Here is a 17,310-nt window from a genome sequence, read left to right as displayed (position 1 = left end):
AATGAGACAGACCATGCACCCAGGGTTCCAGTGAAGGAAACTAAAATCTCAAAACCTCTGGCTATAAAAACCTGTGGTGGCTGCAGTGGCAGGGGAAACTAACTCCTAGTCTCACAGGAGAGTCTGTTGGAGGGGCCCACAGGGTCCTAGAACATACACAAGTCCACCCACCTGGGAATCAGCACCCAAAAGGGCACAATCCACTTGTGGGAAGCAAGAGAAGTGACTGAAAGTGGGGAGAGGGCCAAGCCAGCTGCACTGTTCCCTCTCTGACCCCTCCCTCACAGACAGCACCACAATGCTACAAAGTGGGTTATCCTGAACTAGTGAAAACCTAAGGCTCAGCCCCTTACTAAGTACCAGGTGCGCTAAGATAAAGAAATATGGCCCAAATGAAAGAACAAATCAAAACCTCAGAAAAGGAACTAAGAGATGAGGCGATAGCCAACCTATCAGACACAGAGTTCAAAACACTGGTAATCAGGATGCTCACAGAAATGGTGGAGTATGGTCACAAAATAGAGTAAGAAGTGAAGGCTATACAATATGAAATAAAGAAAAATATACAGAGAACCAACAGTGAAAAGAAGGAAAGAGGGACTCAAATTAAAGATTTGAAACAGAAGAAAGAAATAAACATTCAACTGGATCAGAATAAAGAAACAAGAATTCAAGAAAATGAGGAGAGGCTTAGGAACCTCTGGGACAACTTTAAACGTGCCAACATCTGAATCATAGGGATGCCAGAAAGAGAAGAGGAAGAACAAGAAATGGAAAACTTATCTGAACAAATAATGAAGGAGAACTTCCCCAATCTGGCAAAGGAACTAGACTTGCAAGTCTAGGAAGCTCAGGGAGTCCCAAAGAGGTTGGATCCAAGGCAAAACACACCAAGATTCATCATAATTAAATTACCCAAAATTAAATATAAGGAGATATGCTTAAAAGCAGCAAGAGAAAAGGAGACAGTTACCTACAAAGGAATTCCCATAAGACTATCAACTGATTTTTCAAAAGAAATGTTGCAGGCAAGAAGGGGCTGGAAAGAAGTATTCAAAATCATGAAAGGCAAGGACCTATATCCAAGATTACTTTATCCAGCACAGCTTTCATTAGAATGGAAGGGCAGATAAAGTGCTTCCCAGATAAGGTCAAGCTCAAGGAGATCATCACTAATCCCTTAGTATATAAAATGTTAAAGGGACTTATCTAAGAAGAAGAAGATCAGAACTATGAACAGTAAAATGACAACAAACTCATAACTATCAACAAGTGAACCTAAAACAAAAACAAACAGAGCAAACAACTAGAAAAGGGGCAGAATCACAGAAATGGAGATCACATGGAGTGTTATCAGTGGGGAAGGGGAGCAGGGAGAATGTGGGGAAAAGGTACATGGAATAAGAAGCATAAATGGTAGGCAAAAAATAGACAGGCGGAGGTTAAGAATAGTATAGGAAATGGAGAAGCCAGAGAACTTATATGTACGGCCAGCAAGGCCAGCACCCACTGGGCACCTGCGTGTGCCAGGCTGTCAGACACTGTTCACATGTCTCTTCATCACCTCTTCATAATAACTATTCCAGGTGGGATCACTTGCTCTGTTTTGTAAATGAGGAAACAGGATGAGAGAAGGAAAGTGATTTGCTTAAGGTCACACAGTTGAGAAGTGATGGACACACGATTCTAACCCAGGGGGTTTCTTCAGAAAGTATCTTTGACCATTATTTCTCCTTCCACATTTGGAGGGGAAGGAGTTAGGGAGAAGAAGAACAGTTTTCTTGAGGCAAAACTTGCCATCCTGATCTTCTAGGGCAGAGGATGGCAAACTTTCTCTCTAAAAGGCTAGATAGCAAGTATTTTAGGCCTTGTGGGTCATATAGTCTTTGTTGCATCTACTGGACTCTGCCATTGTAGAGGGAAAGCAGCCATAGACAATATGAAAAAGAAATGGGGGTATTCCAACAAAACTTAATTTTTACACAATGAACTATGAATTTCATATAAAAATTACATGTCACAGAGAGGTATTACTTTTATTTTTTCAACCATTAAAAATGTAAAAACCAATCTTAGCTCATGGGTCATACAAAAGCAGGAAAGTGAGCCCAATTTGGCCTGTGGGCTATAATTTGCAATCCCAGTTCTAGAATATTTGGTGCATATATTTTTTCACAGTTGCATGCCTCAATGAGTGAGTGACTTGGGGTTCTGAGGAGAAGTCCAGCTTTAAAGCTGAAGGAGGGTCCTTCAGAAGCTGGAGCACCCAGTGGACAGGGAACCTGAGCAGGCCCTCTGTGAATGGGGCTGAAGCACTGTCAAATAAGAGTGAGAATGCAGCCCACTAGGCAAGCAATTTGGGGACTTTGTCCTCAGACGGGAGAGTGGGAGCCCTCAGAGAGCACTCTGGACATATGTCTGGAGGTACCCTCACTTGGACTCCTTCCAACAGAATCACACTCTCTCAGGGATCGGCCTGGGCAGCAGTTTTTCTAATGAGCTCCACTCATTAAGACCTAAAGACTCTTCATTATCTGGGTGACCATGAGCATGTTAGTGCACTTCTTTGTGTCTTGGTTCCCTTGTCTGTAAAATGGGCATAATCAATGGACCTCATGAGGCTGTTAGGAGGACAACATCTCAGCCCAGAGCTTGGCATGCTGTAAGTACTCAATAAATGATCACTATAATTATTACTACTGTTGGCACAGCCCTTGCATTTCACACCTGGGAACACTGAAGACAGGACCCTGAGCCCGGGATCTGGCTCAGCCACTGATTGGCTGTGGGTGACTTTGGGCCTGGTTTCCTCACCTGGAAGGAGCAGTGGGCATGAGCCCCGAGTGCCCCCTGGTGTGGCCAGGAACGCATGTTGCAGGGACAGCAGCAGGGGTCTGAGGGCCCCCTGACTTACCTTCACTGCTCTCGCCAGGTGGGTGGTAGAAGGACAGCCCCAGGGAGATGATGGCCGCGATCTCCAGGATGATCAGCGTCACATCTTGTAGCGCTTCCCACACAAGCTGCAGGAAGGTTTTTGGCTTCTTTGGAGGTATAAAGTTTTGTCCAAAAATCTGCTTTCTCTTTTCCAGGTCTGGAGCGGTGCCTGGCAAACCTGTGGACAGAATGCAGAGATGTTAGCCTGGAGGGCCCAAGAGAGAGACATACGTTTCTGGAATTGTCCCAAGTGCATCTGGCTACATGGCAAAGGACAGGGAGAAAAGCCTAGTAGCTGTGTCTTCTCCTCTTCTCAAGATCCTTAATCATATCTGCAAATACCATTTCCCCAAATAAGGTCACATAATTGGTCTTTGCAGATATGATTAAGGATCTTGAGATGAGGTCACCCTGGATTATCCAGAAGAGCCCCAAACCATCAGTGTCCTTGTAAGAGATGAAGAGGAGAAGACACAGATGCAGAGGGAAAGAAGCCTGTGTGGAGATGGAAGGAGAGATTGCAGTGATGCAGCCATAAACCGAGGAAACCCCAGAGCTAACAGAAGCTGGAAGAGTGAAGGACTAGAATGTTCCCTAGAGCATTTGGAGGGAGCATGGCCCTGTCAACACTTTGATTTCAGACTTCTGGCCTCCAGAACTGTTAAAGAATTAATTTCTCAGGTTCAAAGCCATCTGGTTCGCGGTCACTTGTTACAGCAGCCACCATCATGCTGACCTTGCACCTGCACCCTTGCTTATGCTTTGCACTTGTCTGCCCTGTTGAACACAGACTCACACGCTTCTGCCTGGGTGTGAGTCCCAGACTCTGCTCTTAGCTCTCTGAGCCTTAGTGCCTTCCTTTGCAATGGGGATGGTGAGTTTATATAACCCACAGGTGCTTGTGAGCACCTCATGAGATAATTCATGCAGTCAATGAGTATATGTTGAGTGCCTATGATGTGCCTGGCACCATTCTGGACACTGGGATAGAGCAGCAAACAGGATAAAGTGCCTGCCCCAAGGAGCTGACTTCCCATTGGACACACATGGACATGTTCGAGTGGTGCCTGGGGGGTGGTGGATGCCCAACTGATGCTAGTGGTTAAGGCTCCACCTTCCCTCAGGTGCATTTGTGCTATGGAAGAGGAGCCTGAAACAGAAACCTATCATGGTGGAAACTCAGGTGTGTGACAGAGGCCAGATCCAGTGGAAGGGGTCAGCTTCACTGGGTACTGGGTCCCTTTAAATGCAAGTGCTTCCCCTTGCTTCTCTCTTCCTTTTGACACTACACTGTGTCACCCCAAATCCCTAGCATGTCATTTAATTTTTCCCTAGCCAGTGACCTGGTACACTTCCTGCCTTGCTCATGTTGTTTAGTGAGCTAGGAAAAACCTTTCCTTCCATCTACACTGGTGAGGCCATTCTCAGGGCCCCTGAGCTGTGAGGCCTTCCTTTCCATCCCAGGCAGACTGCATCTCCCAGCTGTCATCTCTAGCATGGCCTTAACCACAGCAGGGCTTGCCTGTTTTGGGTTTGTGTCCCACTTGTGCCTTGGGGAAAAGACCAATTCTTTCTCTCAGGGCCTGGCACTTGAAGCCACCAACCACCTTAGAATCCTCCTACCCACTGGATGAAGGTGACATGCTCAAGTGTTATGAGCCTGGCCTGGGGTGTCATTGTGGAAAATGCAGAACAAGTAGTCCCATAAAACTGGGCAATGTCTGTCTTGTCCCTGAGGCCAGCCTAACCTCAGATCACCTATGGTTTAACAAAGAAAGCTGAGGGGTGGACTGGGAGAGGAGAAGAAGGGGCACATCTCATCAGACCTCTGCCTCAGTCCACCTGTAAGAAGGGGGAATCCAGAGGGATCCCCAGACTGACACTATTATTAGCATGCTGGGGTCAGAGTGATGAAACTTTCTGCTGTTATAGTTATGGGAACATGTCATCTAATGTCACATAGTTATGGGATTCTAACAGTCTGTCATTTGTTGGCTCATTCATCTACCCATTCATTCAATGCACATTTCTCAAACCTCAGCCTGTGGGCCCAGGCTGTGCTGGGTGCTAGGCAGAGTGATGTGACGGGAAGAGCCCCATGGCTCATGGATATAAAAGCTCAGTGGTTCTGGAAGTCCAGCAGTCTATGGCTCAGGGGTACTGGGAGATGATCATGTTCCCATCTGGGGCTTAGGTGCTGAGCCTCCTCTAATGCTGACAGTGAGACTTCAATGGGGAGCCTCCAAGTGCCAGAGTGGCTGAGACCCTACAGGATAGCCCAGGATAGCTCCTGCCCCTGCCTTGCCTATTAGTGCAGGTAAGCTCTGCAGATCCAACGTCCTGCCTGTGCACTGAGAATGAGGGATTCCAGAGCTGGGTTATGACCATTTTACAGGTGGGTAGACTGGGGAATTCATGAGATCAAGCTGCTGCCTTGGGGGAGCTCCTTGGCCCTGAGAACCCAGGCCAGCCCTGTTCCAATCACACATGATGTAGTGTGATTCTAGGAACTGCAGGAAGGTTCCTTGTCTTTCTTCTTTTGTTTATTTCTATCCACAGCAAATGTCTGAAATTCTTCCACTTGGGCTCCATTTCTTTAACTAAAGGTACCACTTCCTTTGGATTCCCTGAGAGGGAAAGCCATCATCAATTCTGGATACCTTGGTGTCAGTGAGTTTCAGGCTTTTTTCCTGGGAGTGGGTTTTGACAGAGGGAAGAAGGGAGAACTGAAGAGGCTGGTGGGCCTCAGAGGAAGGGGGCTGCAGCCAGTCAACATTGACCTGTTGTAGCAGTTTGCTGTGCCTCTAGCCACCCAATTCCTTTCTCTGATACTCCATTTCCCCATCTTGACAATATGGGAGTTCAACAGGATGAATGGGTCCTAAGGATCCAGGATTCCAAAGTCTGCAAACCCTGAAGTGGCCTTGCTGGGGTCTGTTCATATTTTGGGGCTCCTCATAAAGTTTGGTGTCAATAAAGAGCTTCACTAGGAAGTCTGGTGGGATATGGGGATAGCCCATGTCCATCTCCTGGGCCCCTTCTGACTTACTCAGAGAGAAGTAGGTTGCTGAATCTTCCGAGGGTCTGTGATTCAAACATTTTGGAGTCCACAGTGTGATCAGTTGAAAATGTGATTGTTCTCTAGTTCTGGGAATCTGGCTGGGGATCAGAGGTTCGGTCACACTGGGGATTCACAGGCCCAACACTGAGACCCTGGGTCCTAGGACAGAGAAGAATGGCCTCTCTGTCATTCCCTCTGCTCTCCTGGGTCGTGTCCTGCCCTGCCTCCCCACAGGCTTCGGTGAGCCCTTCTATTTTTCAGAAATAACAGCTCACAAAATAAAAATATTTGTGTGTTTTGCTAGGGCTATTTCCATGGTAAAAATTGTTAGGCAGTTTCCACAACAACAAACACTGGGTAAATAAATTCAGGATGGGAACATCAAGTGTGGAGGCTCATAAGGGGACACTGAGGTGGCAGATGGTGGCCAGAAGGTCTCACTCACCTTTCTCTCAGGGGAAGGTGGGCTGAGCTGGAGCTGGGGATACCAAGCTCTAAGACTTGGGTGGGGTTTAGATTCAGATGTCAAATCCCAGTTCTGAGTGACTCTGGTTAAGTGACTCTTGGTGCCTCGGTTTCCCCATATGTAAAATGTGGGCTAGAGCACAGGAGTGGGGTCCGGCACAGCAGGATATCTCCTGTAAGATCTGGTTTGTCTGCACCAGGTGAGAATATCGTACTGTTGTTGTCCAGTTTGAGGTGGTGTAGGTAATTCATCACTTCCTCCAGCCTCCTGGAGGAGGAAGACTGGGCAGGTGGGATTTCACTAAGACAGGGAGGAGGATTGCCAAGTGAGGACAGGCACTGCGGAAGGGCTGTGTGACTGCAGACAAGCTGTTTCTCCTCTCTGGACCTCAGTTTCCTCACGTGTGACATCAAGGATTGGCTTGGCTGAAGGCTGGGAGCTGGTAGTTCTGATACCTTGTATCCAAAGACAGTGTTTTGAGGATCTACAGGTGGAACAGCCCATCAGGACCACCTGTCACCCTCTTCCCAGGAGTAGATTTGCATAGCCTCCCTGGCTTCTGGCCAAAAATTAACAGGCCTAGTTTGGGGAGCGGAAATAACTGGGGCTGGTGTGAGAGACAAATGATGTTGGAGATTCAAAGTTAGATTAAAGAGCATCTCACTGTTTAGCATATTAAAAATTTACATGGCAGGTCAAGTATTCCTGGACAAGGCCAGCCAGGCCCTGAAAACTGAGAGGCACAAATGCCCAGGAATTGGTATGGGATGTGGTGAGGGGTAGTGGAGTTCCAGACATTAGTTTCTTTTTGTGCAATAGGCAGAGGGCAGAGCCCTAAGCTGTTAGGATGGGCGGGGTAGAACAAAACGGCGGCTGAACTACAACCCAGAAAAGACGGCTGACGTCAAACCAGAGAGCCGAAGGGGCGGGCTTTATCTGCATAGCAACCTGAGCCTGAGGAGAACCACCAATGATATATTGCCACTTTGTTCAATGGGGACCAATCCCCAGCTCCCACGAAGAGAGTAACCAAAATAAAACCCCGCCACATTCCCTGCTTGGGCGTGACTTTCCCCAGCCCCACTCTGGGCCGGGGAACTTTGCCCTGGCAGGCAAACCCCAATAGAGCTTTATACTGCCTAACTTTGTGGCCAATTGACATTTATTCCCTGGTGGAGCCTAAGAAAACCTTTCATAAGCAAGGAGTCAGGTTTGTGGATGAACTTGGGCCAGTTGTTTCATTCTTCAGAGGCTCAGTTTTGTCATCAATAAAATGGGAGCAAAATAACCCCTAGACTGTGGTGAGCCATCCAGAGGGAAATGTGTGTGAATGATCTCTAAACTACAAAGTTGCAGTACGTGTGCCTTCACAGTAAAAAATACTCCAGCACCTGGAGTTAGAGTGTGTCTGTTCTACTTATTACATAAAAGGAGAGAGCCAAGTGCAAGTGGGGGACTTAGTTGCAAAGAAATTATTTGTTGTAATAGCTTCCGGCTGTCATTGGATATTTGAAGAATCTTTGCCCCAAACTTCATCTCTATCCAGCCATCCTGGACACATACTATTTTTGTCCCCAGCCATTAAGTCTTTGCTTCTGCCAGTTCCCTAATTCCTCTGCTTAGAATGACTTCCTCTCTCTCAGCTATTTTGGATCCAGCCTTGAGTGCTACAAATGGTAGCCTCAGGCCATCAGAGGGGTTTTGTTTGGTTGGCACTGTGTTTTAAACAAATGGAAAATTGTCACAAACATTAAAAACCTCAGGCTATTCCAAATAAACATCCTGATGTCTGGCTGGAGGGCATGTGCATGGACCTCTGGGAGCTGGACATTGTGATTGAAAGTCTCTGACCCAACACTGTCCTACCTTGGCTTTGGGGATGCAGTTCCTGTTAAGTGAGTGCCAGCTTAGTATATTTTGGGGGCAGAGAGAAGGACTTCCTTATAGGAGAGCTGAAGGTAGGTGGATGATGTAAGCAGGAGGGAAGGGAGAGTGCATGCAGGAGCTGGACTACTGGCCATGGGTGTCCTGTCACAGATGCCAGGGCCCCAGGTACTCAGGAGCCTATTTGAAGAAGCCTGAGCTCCTCCTCCTGTACTCAGCCCTTTCAAGGTAGAGAAAGTAGTTAGGGCTGTATTAAATAGTATGCATCCAATCACCTACTTACTCATTTAAATGATCAACAAATATTTATTGAGACTAGGAGCTGAACATTGTTCTATACATTGGCGACACTGCAGTGGGGAAGACTGGGCTGCAGGAAAGGTTTCCTGGAGGAAGCGTAATTAGGTGAGCTTGAAAGAAAAAGCAGGGATTAATCAGGTATAGAGTATGGGTGTGGGGTGGAAGTCTTCAAAGGCATAAGAAACCCCGAAGGGCTTGGAAAAAGCCAATGTGACTGAAACATCCTTGGTTCGCCCCTCAGGAGAGGGAACAGATGGTCTCCACAGAAGAGGACACATCTCATGTGCCACAAAGGGTCATCATTATGCACGCTTTGTGGTGAGGATGAGGGGGTGATCTAACAGAGTCTTTGGCTCATGGAACTCAGCCTGTTGCCCTCTTCCCCTTGCCTGCCTGGTAGCTCAGCACTGAACTTGCAGTTCCCCTCTTGGAGCTGCACTGCAGTGGCACATATTATGCCTGTGAATCATCATCTTATTTCTCCTTTCTTCCCTCTGCTTGAATTACTCACTTGAGTTGTTAAAAATCTTTCTGTATGAGACAAACTTTCATAAGGTGTTTTAGAGGTAGGACATGAATAGTCAGAATAAATAGGGGCTACAGAGGTAAGTAAAAGCACTGGGACTGGGTTAGAGGTCAGAATAAAGGGTTGAGATGAGACAATAGGATATAAAATATGACTTACTTTCTGCCCTGGTAACTGTGAACAGGGCTTTGCTCTTTTTGTGTATGGGGCACCAAAACAAGATACCTCATGCTGACAGGCTGGGATCAATTAAAAGTAGGGGACTCTGGCCACTGGGAGGGCCTCAGAATGAGTTTTCCAGGCCATCAAGATGACTTCTGACTACCCCTGCTCTGAGACCCCCAAAGGCTGAGCCTCCCTGTTTCCAGCAAAGGGACACGGAATTTTTTCAGTCCTTGTGGGAGCTGGATTGAACTTTGCCCACTGAAGCTATTTGATATTTGGGGGCCATTGTAAGGCTGAGTGGACCTGTCTGCTGTCTGAGCAAATGATTTAAAGTAAAAAGTAAGCACAGTAGCCGTGTCCCTTAGACTTTCCATATGCTGCTCTGTGCTACTGTGAAACCAGCTGCTCCCCGAGATGCTGGGGGCAGGAGGCCACGGCTGCAGAGGCAGTGGTGAGGAGGAAGGCAGAAGTAAGCTGAGGGCAGGCTGTTCCAGGGGTGGGACTGGCCTCTTGTTTCCAGGAACTTCAGAGCTGGGTTCAGTTCCCAGCTGCTCTTTGGTTCAGAGTTGGTGCCTTGCACAAATCATTTCCCACTCTGAGCCTTAGTTTCCACCTCTGTGAAGTGGGATAAAAGTAAAAGTGTCTTATGGGATTGCTAGAAGATCAGGACTATGCTGTGTGTAAAAAGTGCCTGGCACAGATGGCCCTCATAAATGATAGAGGCAGTTGCTACTACTAACTACCACCACTACTAATAGCTACCACACTACCATTAACTACCACACTACCACTAACTACCATGCCATCACTACTGATACTCTGGGTCTGGAATGTGCCTCCCAGATATTTCTGTTGGCACTGCCACTGTCTTAGATGGATCAGAACCCACCATTGCAGCCACAACACACACCCAACTTGGTCCCGAGACTCGGTTTGGATGCATCTTTACTTTCTGGGTGACCTTGAGTACGTTACTCATCCGCTGAGGAGGCAGCCCTTGGGCTTTCTCCCTTGAGGATCAAATAGAACCAAAGATCTGACAGTGCTTTGTGAACTGTAAAGCCCTCCTCTTCTATTGTAATCACCCATTATGCAGGTGTGTACACTGAGGCACAGGGTCCCTCTGTTGGGAGGGCAACTGAGCCAGGCCTCTTTCCACAGAGCTCAGGGCTCACACCTGCCATATTCCAGCCTGATCTAGTCAGGGTGGGCTGTGCTTGCTTGGAACAAATGCCCTACAGTGACCTTCCCTGATTAAGGCGACATTAGTCATTGATTCACACCAGACTGATCCTGTCACTCTGGGGTACTTAGGACATTTCAGATGAAACAAATTTTGAGTGCTTTCCCAGGAAAACAAAAAGTGTCTTCATGGTCCTGCTGCATGCATTTAAAAAACAGAAGCAAGATTCAAACCAGGTAGTGCCTGTGAGGCCCCTGAGAAGGCAGATGTGTGACAAAGTGTGTGTGAAAGGCTGTCTGTGTGTGAAAGGCACACACTCAGGATGTGGCTGTGTGTCCATGCACAGGCCTGGGCACACACAGATATGTGGCATGGGGCCGCATGTGTGAGGGGAATCCACGTGCATGTGCTCTGTTAGAGCCCAGGGAGAGTGGGCAGTTTATAAAGGCATCACTGCTGGGATGTTCAGGAATTCACAATGTGGAACAAAAACAGTGAATGGGAGGACAGACCTAAGTCTGAGAGTTACTACTTCCCAGCTGTATGATCTTGGGCAGGTAACTTCCTCTCTCTGAGCCTTAGCTTCCTCTCATGCAACTTGGGGACATTGACAGCATGTACCCTGCAGAGACAGTGGGAGGAGGAAGCACATCTACTGTGCATGAGCTGGCACCTGACAGCGGTAGGAACTTGGTAAGCATCAGTTGCTACTCTAATACCCCTCCCCCTGACTAGCTCCTGACTTGAGTGTACACAGGTTCACCAGGGAATTTAAAAAATATTAATGTCTGGACTCCAAACCTAGAGATTCTGATGAAAACTGGGATTGGGTGAGGCCTGGGCCATGAGAGTGTTAAGAGTTCCCCAGGGACGCAGAGCCAGGTCAAATACTCTGTGGTTCCCAGACCAGCAGCTTCAGCAAGACTTGGGCACATGTTAGAAACGCAAATTATTGGGCACACCCAGACCTATTGCTTTGGATCTGCTGGAGGTGGGGCCCAGGCATGTGCATTGTGATAGCCCTGCCAGGGGACGGCAATGCAGGCTCTGGTTGAAGAACCACTGCCCTGGGGGAGAAGAAGAGAGGGAGCTGACCTGCCAGGTGCTTTGAGCCACAAGAACAACCCGGGCACATGGAGGTTACTGTTGAGGCCCCGAGAGGGTAGCAGCTTGTCTAGTACACACAGTGGGTGGGGGACAGAGCCTGGGCTTAGCCTGCGACCACCTTTCCCTTCCTTCCTTCTGCAGACTTGCCATTTCCCAAAGGGTCAGTTTCCCTTCTTGAAAGTTGCTCATGATCAGGCTCACTACCTGCGTTGGGGCAGCAGAAGGGGGAATAAATGCTGCAGTTTGAAAAGTTGACCAAGTCAGACCTGAGTCTAATGGCTACCATACTCAGACTGTCTGTCTTCTGCTGGTAGCTGAAAAAGTCTGGAGAGAGAGAAACTAGCAATAAGGTGTGAGAGAAAGGAAACCAGAAGAGAGCAGGCAGTGTGGGTTTAGGAGCTCACACTCAAGGTTGCTCTGACAGCTTTCCTGCCCTGCTCTACAACCTTCTATGACTCCCCATTCACAGATACATTCAATTCCTGAGCTCATAGTAGCCACTTTGAGGCTGTGCCAAAGAACTCTCCTGCCTCACTCTCAGTCCTACTGTGTTTATCCCACTTTCCTGCCAAGTGACTGGCCTCATAACATACCTGGCATTTGTCTGCCTCTGTGTTGGTTCATCTGGCTCCTAAACCAGGATGTCCAACCCTCCTCCCTCTGTCAAGCTATTTAGTTTTCTGAGACCTAGATGAAAATTTACTACCACCACCTGAAAGCCTAGCTTGATTTTCCCAGCAAGAACAACCCATCCTTCTAGCCCTTCTCTGAGAGCATTTGTCACCCAGGTCATTCACTCATTAGCACATTTATTGGAAATCTCTCCTGTGCCAGGTTTTGGCCCTGGGGGTCAAATGCCAACTGAGATGCACCTTTTGCTGCCACTACCTTCTGGGTGCTCATTTCACCATTCCCTAGAGGATGCCCTAAGGAAACCTCCCTCTTCTGACTCACTGGGGACCAGACATGGAGATGTGGGTTCTGAGGCCACCCAGAGGTGCCTGTACACCTGGGGGGCCATGTGGCACCTGTAAGAGTCATTTAACAAACATGAGTTCAATAATGCTGCTGTGGGGAAAAGCCCAGTGTGGACTCCCACTTGGTCGGTGTCTGTTTGGACAGTTGCTCTAAGTTGAGAACAAATCTAATGGCTATGGTCTAGCAGGCATGGTGGGCATGGTGGGCATGAGTACGTGCCTGGAGTTTATGATCACATTATGGTGTGATGACTCCTGACGGGCAGGTGCAGGACGAGGTGTCTCTCTGATACATCGTGGTCCCAGGTGGGCTTTTCTATGGACCCTTTATGGGTGATGACATGTAGGTAGTGTTATCAGTTTGCATGCTCACACATAGAACCAGCATCTAGCCACACACAAGTGCATGCAGATGTAGCACACAGCTGTGGATGCAGCATTTAACCATGGGTGTGAATGTGCATGGCCACAGCACTGGCTGGTTTCTCTGTAAAACACGTGGACATGATGTCCACTAGTTTATGTGCACATGGACATGGCACGGAATGGGACCAGCTGCTTGTAAACACTCCAGGCACCATTCCTCTAACCAACTTATTTTTTAACTAAAAAAAAAGAGAGAGAGAGAGAGAGAGAGATTATTTATTTATTTATAGAAAGGGCAAGGGAAGGAGAGAGGGAGAGAAACATCAATGTGTGGTTGCCTCTTGCACGCTCCCTATGGGGGAGCTGGCCTGCAACTGAGGCATGGGCCCTAGACTTCGGTTCATAGGCTGGTACTCAGTCCACTGAGCCACATCAGCCAGCGCCCTCTAAACATTTTGACGCACGTGTGGACACAGATTTCTCCACTAATTTAAATCCACCACTTGTCTTTCCCCCAAGTCAGGAAGAATTTCCACCTCAGTTTCCACTATAGGAATTCTGTGGGCAGGGGAGTGTGGGAGTGGGTGGTGGGAATCTGGTTGGAAGGTGGGTGGCCAGGTACTCATCTTGAAACTATGAAAATATCAGTTATCGGACCAAAGAATGGGGGGGTGTCCAGTGGAGCTGGGGGCCCTGAATAGGGTTGCTATATAAAATATAGGATGTCTAGTTAAATTTGAATTTCAGACAAACAGCAAATAATTTTTAGTATAAGTTATACCCCATGTAATATTGGGGATATACTAATAAAAATGTTAATTTTTTTGTTTATTTGAAATTTAAATTTAACTGATATCTTGTATTTTTTTTTGTTAAATCTGACACCCTATCCTTAAAGTCCCCTAGTCCTTTGCCCTTGGTTCCCTGGCTGTTATAGCAAGGCAAGTCCATGGCCAGCCAGCATCACCCTCCTATTTGATGGATGGGGACATTGAGAGATAAGGAAATGACTTGGCCCAGGTACAGGGTGATCCAGGTGCAGAGTCAGGGCTGGATTGCTGATTCCTGACTCACCAAGGGAGAGGACACTCATCTTGCTCAAGTGAACTTTAAAGAACTGAACCTTATTGCACAAAAATTATGTCTATTTCATATTATCTCTGTCATTTAAAAGGTTCGATTCAGAATGTCCTGAGGAGCCTTTATTTCATCTCTTTGTAAAAATGGAGGTTAGAAAAGCTATTTTTCTCTCCTGTGTATCAGTCTTAGTGGTTGAACACAGACAGATCATCGTGAGAGGAGCTTCCCTATCTCTTCAGGAGAAGGCGCTCTGCAGAGTTTCTGCCTGCGGCCTCCCAGGACAGCTTGCAAAGGCAGAGGGGAAGGAGCACCAGATTTCACTCTATCACTTATGATACCCTGGGTAAGTAGTGTCCCCTCTCAGTTTCCCCATCCTCATATTGGAATAGAGGGGCAACCTAGTTCTGCCTACTGGGGTGAAGATGAAAGCAGGTGTGACGTGGGCAGTGCCTGGCACACAGTTGGTGTTCAGAATCTGGGCAGAAAACCTCTTTACTCCCTTTTGAACTCAAATGCCACTCCCACATTGCATTGGCAGTAGTGGTAGAATATTCCTATCTACTCATTGTTCTGTGACCTTGAGTGATCCCTACAGAGATGTAGGACCCCCACCCTCTGCCCCCTACACTGGGGTTGCAGGAGGAGGGTGCTAAATGCACACATATATGTGCTTTTACGTGACCCTCACTTTACACAGGTGATTTGCATTTAATCTTCCCAGCCATTCTACAGGTTAAGGATTATAAACTCCATTTTATGGGTGGGTAAACTGAGGCTCAGAGAGAAAAAGTGACTTGCTCAGGGTCACACAACTAAAGCCAAGATTTGAACCCAAGTCTCTGAGGCTTCACAGCTATACTCTTTTCACACCATGCCAGGCTGCCTGCTTCAGGACCTAGCACTAAAATCAAAGCCAACAATTCCACCATTCTCCTTGTTGCTCTTGAGACAGCCTTTTGCTATAAACAGAGACTTGGCAATGGAGGAGAGCTAGCTCCCAGGGATGCCAAGCACCTGAAAGGAAATGGGAAAACTTAGTCACCAGGCTGGGTGTTGTTAAATATTTTTGTTGTCACCGTGGTGTGGGTTCCTCCATTAGCATAAATAAAAGTCCTGTATTTTGAGAGAAAAAAAATCCACAAGCCCTTCAAAAGCTACAACATTTATAGAAAAGTGCACTTCTGTCTTTGGAAAGTGAGTGGGCTAAATAAACTGTGGTACATCCAGTCCATAAAATACTATGCAACGGTTTAAAAAAAAGATCCATATATGTGTACTAGCATAGAAGGCTTTCCAAGACAAACTGTTGAGTGAAAAAAAGAGCAAGTTGCACAGCAACATTATAGTTTGATTCCATTTATGTAAAACAGAAAGCAAAATAATAGTTTATATTTTCTATGGAGATATATATATATATTATATATATCTCCATAGGAAAAAAAATATATATTATGTATAGCAAAATGTCTGTAAGGATCTACTCCAAACACATGAAAGTGGGACCTCTGAGTAGGGGAAAAGGTACTACAATTAATTGCAGTGGACAAGTGAACTTTAGCTTTGACTGAAATATTTTAATTTTAACTAGGAAAATGTGTCCATGTTTTATTTGAATAATCAAAAGTTCAATTTAAAGGGGGGAATCAATCTGCATTGTAAGAAAATATAGGTTTGGTTTTTTTTTTAATATAGGTTTGTTTTAAGTATAACCTTTGGGTGGAGTGATCATGGGCACAAACATTCCTGGATTAGAATCTTGGCTTCATCACTTACTACCTCTGTGTACATGCACCCAAACAAACACTTATTTCAAATATAGTGAAAGACCACTATATATACAAAGTGGTCTTGTATATATAAAGACCACTATATACAAAGACCACCCCACATTAGTCTAGGATGGCTTCAGTAGCCATCTCACTGGTCTCCCTGCTCTTACCCTCAATCCATTCTTCACCCAGTGGCCAGGGGGATGTTTTGAAAGTGCAAAGTACAATGTTAATGTCAGGCCCTTGCTTAAAATGCTGAGGTGGCTTTCTCTGCACACAGAAAATCCACTTTCCTTGCCAAGATCTTGAAAGCCCTGTACAGTGTGGCCCCTGCTTTCTTGTGATGTCTCATCCCTTCTCCACTATGCTCCAGCCACACCAGCCTCTTTCCTGGGGGTTTATATCAAGTGCTTTCTGTCTCAGGGCTTTTGCATGTGCTGCTCTCTCTGCTTGGAATGCTTCTCTCCCCTTTGTGCCTAATTCAGCCCTTCCTTTGGGTGAACCTGCCATACACCCAGTATTGAGCCCATTTCTAAATGCTCTCATAGCTCCTGGAAAATCCTTTTCATTTTATCATTATTTTAATAATTAATAATGTAATTGTCTTTTCTCAACATTTGGCTCCCCTGCTCACTCCAGGCTCCAAAGTGGAGGGACTACAGCTGTTTTGGTCTGATACTTAGTAAATGTTCAGTCAACATGTGGCCTTTGCTAGACACACTTGCAAAGGAAGAAAGGAGATAAGAAGCAGGCAATGTTTAACTCCGATGTCTACTCTAAGGCATTTTCAGACTGAGGACTGGGGAGCAGGGCAGATACTCAATGTCTTCTCAAGTCACTTATTTTCTTTGTCCAGCTGCCTCAGTGCACTCTATTGTCCTTATTGCTCATGGGAGAAATGGGGGAGCCTCCAGTTAAATGCCCCACAAAAGGACTTGTGGAAGCACACACGCCCAGCCTCAGCCTCACCCTTGGGCATCCCTTTCACTTTCCACTTAAGTGCCTGAAGTTATTCTGGGGGGCAACTGTCAGTGAGATCCAATATCAGAAATAAAAGCCAGGAAAGTAGAAGCCTTCATTTCTGTAACACTAGCTTCTTCAAGTCTTAAAAAAGGCAGCTTCTCTTAGGGCCAGGAGGTGTCTCTTAGAAATAGATTCTTTCACAGGAAGAAAGAATTTTGGAGAGACTGGGAGACTGGGGGTAGGGGGAGGAAGGTGGTAGTGTGACAGTTGTGAAGCAAATTAGAAAACACCTGGAGACCCTAGAAAGCTGAGAGAAACTCCCTTGTGAAAGTTGTTTTAGGATCCATGTCCAAGGCCATTACCATGTTTGGGCCTTGTGGCTCTATAAGGCAGATATTAAGAGGTCTGTGTTATAGATGAGGAAACCTTGGTTCACTGAGGTTAAGGGACCACACGAGATCTTATACCTAAAGGTCGAAGTAATGATGGTACCTAGCACTTACTGTGTTAAGCCCCATATGGGCATTAC

The 17,310-nt window shown here is 46.6% G+C and overlaps 1 protein-coding gene across 10 annotated transcripts in view; it reads right to left on the bottom strand.

Annotated features, from left to right (window-relative positions):
- The window catches only part of ATP2B2 (ATPase plasma membrane Ca2+ transporting 2), a 467,640-nt gene that overhangs the window by 98,672 nt on the left and 351,658 nt on the right, over positions 1–17,310 (bottom strand). For all 10 annotated transcript variants that reach the window (XM_037055587.1, XM_037055588.1, XM_037055596.1 and 7 more), the window contains one exon: positions 2,915–3,112. In XM_037055587.1, the coding sequence (XP_036911482.1) occupies positions 2,915–3,112 (198 nt within the window). The remainder of the gene's footprint in view (positions 1–2,914; positions 3,113–17,310) is intronic.

The sequence above is a fragment of the Sturnira hondurensis genome, unplaced genomic scaffold (assembly GCF_014824575.4).
Source record: "Sturnira hondurensis isolate 20B ecotype Veracruz unplaced genomic scaffold, ASM1482457v3 Scaffold0008723, whole genome shotgun sequence".
NCBI lineage: Eukaryota > Metazoa > Chordata > Mammalia > Chiroptera > Phyllostomidae > Sturnira > Sturnira hondurensis.
The sequence above is the reverse complement of the archived record's forward strand: the minus strand, read 5'-3'. Positions and strand labels throughout refer to the sequence as shown.